At 40.2% G+C, this 11726-nt stretch overlaps 1 protein-coding gene across 7 annotated transcripts in view; it reads right to left on the minus strand.

Annotated features, from left to right (window-relative positions):
* AMMECR1L (AMMECR1 like) overlaps positions 1–9007 on the minus strand; it is a 32503-nt gene extending 23496 nt beyond the window's left edge. For 2 of the 7 annotated variants that reach the window (XM_044435734.1, XM_044435702.1), the window contains exon 1: positions 1495–1704. Coding sequence is in view for 3 of the 7 variants with exons in the window: in XM_044435675.1 (XP_044291610.1) it covers positions 1571–1977 (407 nt within the window). In the remaining 4 variants the exon portion in view is untranslated. Of the gene's footprint in view, positions 1–1494; positions 2016–4446; positions 4557–8622 lie in introns of those variants that run through there. The other 5 variants (XM_044435675.1, XM_044435686.1, XM_044435693.1 and 2 more) reach the window with 5 other exon arrangements.
* Between the last annotated feature and the right edge of the window lie 2719 nt (positions 9008–11726).

Raw genomic sequence — 11726 nt, forward strand, 5'->3', positions numbered from 1 at the left:
CTTGGGCTCTTATCTTTCTCTCTGGATGCAGTCAAATAATTATATCCTGGCTTAATAAACTGAAATATAAACATGCCTGGAAAGTACATGTAAGAATAGAAGGGACTATGTGCATGGGAAAAAGACTCACAAATATCTCAGTTTTATCAGTCAAGGTATTATCTGAACTGGGCTATTCTGTCTGTAGGTAACACATTGCACAAAAAGCGATCAATCACTACTATTTCCTCAGCTTTAAAAATGGTTTACAGTCCAAATTATAAAGTTTTTTTAATGGATGCTGGAACACTAGAGCTCATTTTTCTTGGAAGAGTGTATAAGATGTAGGGTCATAAGTCAAGTACTATTCCTGGCCATACTGAGTCACTGACGACTGATCTATGAAGTCCTAGCATGATGGAAGCATGGACTTAAAAAAAAAGGCAACTGTGATGAGGAAAGAACTGGTACCATATCACATTTCAACAAAACTCCAGTGTGAAATTTGCATTAGAAGTGAATCTTAGTATCTATCAAGCACAAGTAAAATGAAAACTGTTAAAGAAATATCATACTTTCAAGGATATTTTTAAAATGTGCTTTGCTCTTGGCCCTTGAAGCTCAGCCATGTGTACGAGTGCTTCCCACAATATTTATATCCTTCGTTATCAAGGTACAGCACCAAAAAGTGAAACAAAGCTTTTTTGTTTGAAATTCTAAGCTTGTCCATTACATCCTTTAAAAAACTGTCTTTAGTTTAACTTTTTAAAAAGCACCAGTTTTTCACACTGTATAACCTACAGCACAAAATTATCAAGCCTACTTTATCATCTAATCCACCAGCATACCACTCTACTTCAAACTTCTTCTGATGGCCATTTGTCTGGTTCATAATTCCTTTATCTATTTTAGCCCTTACACTAAATTTTACTTTTTACAAAGAGGAAGAGTTTGTTATGATAGAAGCAATTATAGACTATACCCTACAAATATAAACATTCTAATTACAAAGATACTAAAATTGGAATCATAGTAAAGAATACACAATACAGATCCAACATATAAGATTTGGGAAATAAAACACTGCACTCCAGCATTAAGCTGTTCTTTTGAGGGCTGGAAGAACCTCCATGATCTTGAATCTCTGATTAAGGTTGACCCTTGAACAGCACAGACTATTTATTAATTAAATTCATATTCCACCTTTCCACCAAAATAGTATTCACCATGGCTGAAGCTGTTGCTAATGTAAGAGTTTAGCATGTTTCAGGCTTGCCTGGGCTAGTGAATTTGTACCACAGAGGGAAGGTTACTGGGAATAGTACAGTAAAGATCTCGTGTTTGAACATATAGGATACCTGTTCCCATTTTTAAGTTCTACTTTATATAGACCAATGTATTTATACTTTCCCCATTTGTAGCAGACAGTTTCATTTCAAATTTTAAGCCATTCTACAAACATCAAAACAATAGATTTCTTCTTAATAGTTTACCTGCATTTCAAGTAACCCTTACCTTATCCCTCTTACCCTACCATGTAAGAACTCGAATGGATTGACAGTTTCCTTCCCATACCCATGGATTTACTCACTAGGGGTCATTGGTAAATCGAGGAAGTCGTGGCTGAGGGAAACCATAAAGATGACAGTAGAGTACATCAAAGCAGTAGCAGCACATCTCCGCTGTCACCACTAGGTTTTTGGTGCTGTTGGCAGTTCCATTAGGCCGGGCAAGTGGGCTCAATGCTCCTGAAGTGGGATTCATTCGAGTAATTGGAGAGTTTCCAGGGCATAAAGTCAAATCTGATACATTCTCCCTTCCATTGCCCCCATCTGCATGCTGGTGGTTCTGAAGAGGACCTGAACTGGAGACTGGCACGGTTGTGGCTTGATTCCCGTGACTGTGAGTTCCACTTCCAGACAATTTTGGTTTCTTTACCCCACAACAGCCTGCTGCCAACTTGGGCTCAAGTGGAGGAACACAGCGTCTTTTTCCCATCCTGATTCAGCACTTGCTGTCTGGAGCACTGTAGAACCCTGGCAAAACACATAACACAAAACACACGGCATTACACTAAAAGAAAAACAAATTATAAGGATGCACATTTTCCACAGTAAGAAAACTGAATCTCTTAGAATAAAACCTATGAGTTCCCTAAGAAAGCGCACACATGACTACATGAGGCTGGCCAACAACTAAATTGAAAGCAGATTGATGTGCACACTTATAAAAAAGATTAGAAATTTTGCATAGGTCATGTTGACTTTATTAATGAAAAGTAATTTAGTTTTGGATTTGGTATGAACAATGAATGACTGAACAACTAATTGTCACCTGTAGATCCAATTTGTGTACATAACCATCTCATATGGCAGTGGCCACAGAATCTGCTCCACAGCCAAACATATCCAAAAACACATCTTTCTTCTATCCCCAGGAGATCACCTGAAAGAAAGCTTTGTGTATGCTTGACTGTATTAATGGTTTTCCAGATGCCCTAGTCAGTAATACCATCCATCTCACACATACAATGGGATAAACCTAGTGGTGCTATCAAGTGCTCATCCCATCTACAGTCAAACTGAAGATTCCAATTCACCTCTAAATTACCCCAGAATGCATAAGGCATTTAGTGTTTGAGGGCTTTTAGACACTGAAAACCCTGGACTGGATCCAGAGTTCCTCCTTCACAAACATAAAGCTCCTTACCCTGGTGGATGGAACTGAGATCTTATGGATACTTCCCTCTTAGATGGAAAGGGCAGCACTTATCACTGACTCCTTTCCCAGCAATCCCTAATACATTGCACAGTGTTCTGAAGGGCTCTCCAACCCACCAGGGCAAATTTTCATGCATAAAGAAGTTAGAAAAATTAGCAAAAATAATCTTGATCCCTACAGCATAGTTCTGTTAAGAGTTCTGTGCCATGCCATTTTGGAGCCAACTCAGTAAATGCAACAGATGTGTTATTTTAAACAAAACAAAGGCTGCACATGCTGCAGTGTCTTTCAGCAGAACCAACTTGTCCGTTACAAGTTCTATCCATCTCTTGTTCAGAGTGCTTTCTTTCAGAGTCACCTGTGCAAGCACAACATGGCCCCCAGACCAGTGGCAGGCAACCTACAGATACTGTTGCATTCCTTCTTCCATTATCCCAGACTATTGGCTATGCTGGATTAGGCAGGTAAGGATTGAAATCCATCGTCATCTGGATGACCAAAATTAGCCCAAGCCTGCCCTAGGCCTACCAAAATCAATTAGAAAGCAAGAAAACAAAGCACAATGGAGGACTGGAAGAAAGCTTTTTCTCCTTTACGAAGGCACCTAACTACTCATCTCTTTCTGCTATCTCTACCTGCTATTTAGTGTAACAGGACCAAGAGGATGAGCTTCCCTTCTTGATTGCTACCCTGTTGAATCTCTTGGAGGACAATTTGCTCTATCCAGTCTTTATATCCTTTCCTATAAGTCAATGTAATTTACCCAATGCAACTGGAGTACAAAGATTCAACAAAGAATTTGCTCAAAGAATCCTGAATGACAACAAACAAATGACAGATAATTCAGCATCTGAGGCTCAAGATGCAATTCTCTTGAGTGTAATTTTTGGCATATTATAAAATTAATTCAAATTATAAGCCGAACAGGAAAATTCTGTCTGTTAGATGCATGTTTCACACCCTCCTTTATAGAAACGGGATTCTTATTCTAATTACCTTAAGGGGCAGAAAACCATAAACAAGTGATTAAGAGATTATACCAAGTTTGTGAAAGTACAGGGGGGGAAGAGTGTTTGATTATATACATGCCTATATTGGAACTACCTTTTGCATTCAACACATTCTTATTCAACTTTACTGTCTATAGTTTATAATGGATGTAAAAGATTGTATGAAAATATTGTATATTTACAAATTGAAAATAGGTGACTTGTAAAACAGGCTGGTTTGTTTGTAAATTTCACACTAAAATCCTGTGAACACTAGCAAATATAAACAAGAATGTAAGATATTAACTGCTTCTTCTGTTCCTTTGTTCAAAGATTAGTCAGGCACCTGTACCTCACCTAACTGCAATAAGTTTTACAGGCAGTATTTGTTTGCAGCCTTAGAATTAGAAAAATGTGATTGCTTTGCTGATTATTGCATGGTGTAGCCTATTGCATCTCAACATGGGTCTCTAACAGCACAGAAGTTAGAGAAAGCACTGAAAAAGGAGTAGAAAATGAATGTGACATCCAATATCTGTGAGCATGGCAGTTGACTGAGGTGACATTTATCATAACTGAGGAGAGGGAGAGAAGAACACAGTAACATCAGAAGCTGCACAGTTGGGTGAAGATACCACCACAAGACTGTGGGGCAAAAAGCCAGTATTGTTAGGATGATTGTTCTCATGCCTTGCTTCATCTTGTTTTTTAAACACACACATAAATTTCTATATATTAAACTTGAAGCAATACTTACTGAAAGCAGAAACCTTGAATTGCCAAAGGGGAAGTGGGAAGGTGGAAGGATAAGTTATTTTATATCTGGAATGAATTTTCTCTTCTCATGGCCCATTCCTGTTCCCGATTCTGGAAAAAAGTTCAGGAATAATTTGCTATAGAATTATACTAGGCAAAATTGAATAAAAAACACGAGAACACAGTCACTAAACATAAGAAGCCAACGTGGCCTACAAGGTAGACCCAAAAATGTATACTAGAGAACACAACCTCTGAGAATAAGTGTGAACCTCCCTTTTCTTTCCTAAAGTCAGCTTTCATTTAAAGTATCATGGTTTATTTTATTCCTATTACAAGATGCATTCAAACAAAACATACTGATTTTTAACCATTTTGACACAATTCTACTTTATCCTAATGTCAAGACATAAGATTAGGATATGATTAGGGAGGGTTACATAGAAAAATGGCAGAAATGAAATGAAAGAGTTAATGTAGCAAAAAGTGTTGTATTCACAAGAAGCTGCCAGGAATATTCCAGAACAAGCAGTGGGCAAAGTGCCTGGCCTTAATTTAGACATATATAAGCATGCAACATCAACTGACAAAGGATTATGTACTGCCACAGTGAAAGAAATTCTAGCTGGGACTATCACTAATTTCCCAAAGATTTCTATACACCAATGTCCCAAGTATGAGAAACAAACAACATGAACTCGAACTCTTACTACATGAGGGCAAATATGACCTGATAAGCATAAATGAAACTTGGTGGGATGATTCCCATGAATAGAATTAAAAAATGGCAGGATATAACCTGTTCAAAAAAAAACAGAAGTAACAGAAAAGGAGGCAGAGTTACATTTTATGCTAAAGAGACATATCTCTGCAAAGAAATACAGGAAGAACAGACCAGTAATCCCACTGAGTGTATCTAGATTAATATAAACACAAAAGCAATAATAGAAACATAGTAGCTGAAGTATATTATTGTCCACCCAATCAAGGAGAGGAGGACAGAGATGAAACTTAAAAAAAACCAAATTGCTAGCATTTCAAGAGGCATATCATTATGGGGGTCTTCAATTTCCCAGATATCTGTTGGGAGTCAAACTCTGTCAAACACAGCTCCTCTAAAAGATGCCTAATATGTGTCACTGATATCTTCCTCTAATAGGAAGTAGAAATCAGAATGAGACGTATGACTTCAACTCAAATTCTCAATAAAAAGGGAAGCTAAAACTAAATGTAGCCAAACATGTATCTTGGATTTCAGGAAAAGCCAACTTTAACAAATTCAGGACAATTATAAATAAAGTCCCATGGCAAGCTACTCTCAAGGGAAAAGGAGCCCAAGAAGGGTGTGACATCTTAAAAAAAAGAAATGCTTAAGGCACAACTGCAAACAATTCCAACAAGGAAAAAGAGTAGTAGACAAAAGAGGAAGCCCATGTGGTTTCACAAAAAGCTAAGAGATAATCTGAAAACAAAAGCACATGTATAGGAGGTGGAAGAGAGGCCAGGCTACAAAGAAAGAATATAAGCAAGTAGCAAGGAAGTGCAGAGAGTGATAAATGAACTGAGGCTAGCGACGGGCACTAAAACAACAAAAAAGCCACCTTCAGATATGTCCAAAGCAAAAGACAGACAGAAGAGAAAGGAGTTCAACTACTCACTGTGGACGGAACAATGACAACAGATGACAAAGAAAAGGCAGAAGTGCTCAGCTCATACTTTGGCTCAATCTTATCCGAAAAGAAATATAACCTTCCTGACAAAGGTGTAGTACAAGCTGAAGGGGAAGGATGGCAGTGCAATATTGACAGGCAAATAGTCAAGGATCTTCTAATTGGGCTAAACGAGTTCAAATTTCCAGAGCTCAATGAACTTCATTCCAGCGTCATAAAAGAGCTAGTGGAAGAACTCTCAGAACCACTATCTATCATCTTGGGAAACTCATGGAAGACAGAGAAAGCGCCAGATGACTGGAGAAGGGCTACCATCATCCCAATCTACAAGAAAGGGGAAAAAAGATGAACCTGGGAACTATAGACCAATTAGACTGACATCAGTCCCTGGAAAAACTCTAGAGCAAATTATAAAACAAACAGTCTGCAAACACCTTGAAGACCAATCACTAACTGCTAGAAGCCAACATGGATTTCTCAAGAACACTTCCTGCCAGAGTAATCTAATTTCACTTTTGAAAACTGGGTAAACTCCCAAATAGACTACGGGAATACTGTGGACATAATCTATCTAGACTTTTACAAAGTCCCATGACATCCTGATTACCCAACTACAAAAAGTAGGCTAGATAGTGCAACCATTAGGTGGATCCACAACTGGCTACAAAACTGGACTCCAAGAGTGGTCATCAATGGCACCTTCTCAAACTGGAGAGAGGTAACAAGTGGGGTGCCACAGGGTTCTGTCCAGAAAAAATATTCTTCAACATTTTTATTAATGATTTAGATGAGGAAGTACAAGGAAATTTGCAATTGACACAAAGCTGGATGAAATAGCAAATACCCTGGAAGACAGAGATAAGATACAGGGTGATCTTGATTTGCTGGGCAGAAAACAAGAGAATGAAATTTAACCATTGGAACAAATGCCAAGTCGTCCTCTTAGGGGAAAAACCAAATGTACTACTACAAGATGGGGAAAACTTGGCTCAATGATACTGCTATTTTGGGCTGCATTAACTGAAGCATCACTTCCAAAACACATGAAGTACTAGTTCCACTATATTCAGCACTAGTCAGACCTCTCCTGGAGTAATGTGTTCTGTTCTGGGCACCTAAGTTTTACAAAGATGCAGAAAAGCTAGAAAGGAAGGAGAGCAACAAAGATGATTCAGGGACTGGAGACAGAGATCTATGAACTAAAACTGAGCCTCAAGTTCAGCCTCAAGAAGAGAAGACTGAGAGGTGATATGATAGCACTCTAAAAGTACCAGAAAGACTTTCACAAGAGGAAGGACAAGTTCTCTTCTTATCCACTCCAGAGTGTAGGACACAGAATAATGCATTTAAGTTGAAAGAAACCAGATTTAGACTAGATAGGAGGAATTTCCTCACTGTCAGAACAGTACAACAGTGGAACCTATTACCTGGGGAAGCTGTGGGCTTTCTCTCACTGGAGACATTCAAAATCATCTGGGCAGTCATCTGAATGGGATGGTGTAACTTGGTGTCCTGCAATGGCATGCAGTTGGACCTGATGGGCTTCTGGGCCCTTCCAACTCTTACCATGCTATGATTATAAGGATTGTGGCAAAGAAAAACAACTCAGTGTCGGAAGAACAGTTATGTTGATCAAAGCATTACCAATGAGAAGACAATCTGGCAAATAGCAGAAATACATGTTGGAAAACTCTGGGGAAATGGAATAAGAACAGCAGTGAAGGGGCTTGGGAAAATACAGTTTCAGAGAATCCAAAGCATATTTATTTTGAAGTTTAGCTCCCAATAAGTTCTTGCTGGTGCATACTTTTCTAGAGTCAAGGCCAATCTGACCCACTTCAAAATAAAAACAAACAGAAATGTACTTGAAGTAAAATTAGGACTACAACCTATAGTGCAATTCTAAGCACACACTAGAGAGCACATGACATTAACTGAAGTGGGTCTGCAATGATAGTGAATTGAGAAGAGGAAGCAATATATCTTAAACCATAGCATTTTTCCAGCATGAAGTGACACCCCCCTTTTAATAATCACATTTATCCTCACCAAGAAAGAAAACCTCTGCAAAGAAAGTTAGGTTTGCCCAAGGCCACCCAGTGGGCTCCACTGGTTCAGCACGAATTTGAACCCGACTCTTGATCCAATTATATCCACTGCAGCATGGCGGCAAGTTGATAGATAAATGGATTGAAGAGCCGGCCACAAGCCGGCATAAGAGAAGAACTAAAGCTAAACAAAGGTAAGCAGAGGGCTCGAAGGCCTGGCAAAAAGGGAATATAAGTGATTACTGAGGAAGAAGCAAGCAAAGTGTCCTAGATATGACAGGCGACAGCAAGTCAACACGAGAACTACAGCACCGGCAGTTGGAGCACAGGCTGGCCACCAGAAGGGGAGGTAAATTCAGGTGAGCCCGGAGGGTGGGAAAGATTCAGCTCTGCCCCCTGCGCGCGCACACACACACACACAAGGACGGGGCTGTCCTGAGAGGACATGAGAATCCCCACCTTCGCTTTTCCCGGCGCGGAGACGGCTCCCCACCCCAGTCACCTTTTCAGCCCAACCACCGTCGTCGCCACCAGCGCCGCCGTCGCCGCTCCTGCTCTTGCCTCCCCGCCGCCGCCGCCGCCTCTGCCTCTGTTGCCCCGCGCTTCATGGAGCCATGGGCCAGGGCGGGCCAGAGCCGAGGAAGGGAACCCGGCAGGGCAGGGCAGGGCACAGCAGGCTGTCGGAAGCAACCGCACAGTGAAGCCGGACGAGGAACCCCGGGCTCGCCGCCGGCTAAACAGAGAACTGAAGCAAGGCAGAAGAGTACGAGTCCTCCACTATCCCAGCGGCCTCTTCTCCGAGTGTGAGGTAATGGGGGAGGAATGTGCACACCGACTACCCATCGGTCCTGCGAAGACCATAGACAAGGACAATCTATCCCCTTCAGAACCATAGATTATCTGAAGGGGAGAACTTCCGCTAGTGCGTGTGAGCCGTTGGAGATGATCACGTGAGAAGCGCCTGGAGCCTGTAGAATGTACGTAAATAGAGCCCACCCCCATGCGGAGTTTCCTTATTAGGGTTAGGATTTCCTCTGGCCGTTTCTCAACTGGGAGCTCTGTCAGGAAGTTCTAACCACCGCGCGTTCGAGGGCTCCTGAGGGGATTACACAGGCTTTACCTGGCCCTCAAACCTGGCCGTGTTGTTTTACTGCTGCTTCACTGCTCTGGGTTATTGTAATTGTAATTGTGTTGTATTGTTTTTAGGAATGTAGTTTAAATTGATAGAATAATTTGTTTTTAATATTTACAGTTTTCACTTCTGCTGATCCTAATCTCGCTTTCCTTATATGTTCTACGTACGTACTGAACATACAGGGATATTAAAATACATCCGTGTCTGGAGCCTTTGCCTATAGGAAGCCATCCTTTTCCTCCATATTCTGTCTTAACAGTAATTGCTTGTGTCGCACTGGTTACATATCAGAATGCTCAATGGTGCACCCCTGTTTCCTTCAGAACCAAACACAGCTTCTCATGATCGGCACATCAGAGGCTGTGCTGTAGTTTATAAAGCACAAACTGATATTCTTCTGAAATTATTTGGGCACTGCTATGACCAGCACATATTTAACGATATGATCTTGAGTGCCTCTTTCTTTTTGGAATCAACTTGACAGTCAGGCATTTCTTATGCCATATAGGGTAAAATTCTTTGCTGCAACTCTTTGAGCATCATTTAGCTTTGCATGAGAAACTAGTGCGATATTGCTGCGCTCCTTCACATCTCCGTTCTTGTAAACTGGGATGTATGATGAACATTTCCAATCTATGGGCCATTGGTTTCTTTTCCATATTTATTATTTTGTTATGATTTGCACTGATTCAGTTTCTGTAGCGTGGAATAGTTCTATTGATATTCTATCTGTTCCAGGTCGTCCCCCCCACACTTTCAAGTCCTTTCAGAGCACTTATCTCACTTCACTTTCTGATATTTTTCCTCATGGGATTCCCTTGAAGGAGTCTGCCATCCTTTTATCTCTTCTGTATAGTTGTTCTGTGTATTGTTTCCACCTTTATTTTGTCCGGGTCAGGCAGTATATTTCCCTGTTTGTTTTTCAGCATTCCTAATCTAGGTTTGAGTTTCCCTTTGATTTCTTGAATCTTCTGGAAGAGCTCGTTTTTCCTCTTTGATTTTTCTGTTTTATTTGTTTGCACTGACTGTTACAATAGCTCTTTTTGTCTATGTGATAATCTCTGAAAAGTTATGATCAGGAATCTGACCCTCTTTCTGTCACCTTTTGCTTTTGCATCTCACCTGCCTTTAGTGATTGTGTTTCTTCTGTCATTCATCTAGGCATTTTCCTTTTGCTACGGGAATTGTCTTTTTTCATTTTTGTAATGTTTGTAGTTTCAGTCCCCAGTTATTCTTGAATTCAGTAATGCAAGTCTGTTTTTTAATGTGGAATTTAACATCCTCAGGAATGTTATTTAAGTTGTATTTTGTCACTCTCCTTCCATTACTGATCTTTTTCAGCTTTACTCTGATCTTTGACATTAATAGTACATGGTCATTACCACAATCTGTTCCTGGCAGATTTTGGCAGTTTCTCCATCTCCTAATTCCAATTATATAGTCTGTTTGATTTATATACTGACCATCTGGTGATGTGTACATGTACAGGCATTTGATCAGTTGCCTGAGGTATGTATTTGCAATAACAAGATGGTAGGCTTTGCAGAATTGAGTCATTCTCCTCCTTTGTTTCTAACTCCTAGGCCAAATTCTCCTAGATTTGATTCTGCTTTGCTTCCTACTTACAGTAACCTATGCTTGTCAACTTTTTGTTTTGGTGTTATCCATTTCCTCTTGGATGTCTACCTTAAAGTTTTCAATTTCTTCCTTCTGTTGTTGCAATATCAACATATGTTAAGTTTTTCAAGAATTCTGATTGATATTTAGTTGGACTTGCATTATAGCCCCTTATTGCCTGTGCTACCTCTTCTTGCAGTATGAGCCACTCCTTCTGAGTTTGTCAGAGTTAAGTGTTTGACTGAAAATGTCTTTCTAATCCACTTAGTTCATTTGCATCAAGTACTGTGATGTTTAACCGTTCCAGTTCTTGCTTTACTGTTTCCAGTTTGCCTTGATTGCATCTCATATCCCATGCTCCAATTGTATGTGCTGTGTAGCACGGGACTTTTCTTTAGCTTCTGTGCATGTCAGGCACTAGACTTTTCATTTGGCTTTGATCTAGTTCTCTCATTAATTGCAGAGCTATTTGTACTTGCCCATTGCTCTTCCCCAGTAGCCAGTAGAATGCCTTCTGACCTGGAAGTCTCAATTTTTGACACTATCTCTTGTTTAATTTAGGATTGTTTCGTTGTAGGTTTTACAAGCTAATAAATGTTCAGAAAGTTTACCACTGCTGCCTTCTGCACTGTGCCAACTAGAGTTAGTACTGTCTTCTGCCAATGTCACCTTTGCTACCACTGCTGCTACTGAACAGGTGGTCTTTAGGCACAATCTACCTGGCTATTTGGCCTGCTTGTGTTGAAGCTTATGCAGAATTTTTAATACGAGCAGTATGCTGTATTATATACTAGTTCTTTGTGATTATATA

The sequence above is a fragment of the Varanus komodoensis genome, unplaced genomic scaffold (genome assembly GCF_004798865.1).
Source record: "Varanus komodoensis strain SLA01 unplaced genomic scaffold, ASM479886v1 scaffold1, whole genome shotgun sequence".
NCBI classification, from domain to species: Eukaryota; Metazoa; Chordata; class Lepidosauria; order Squamata; family Varanidae; genus Varanus; species Varanus komodoensis.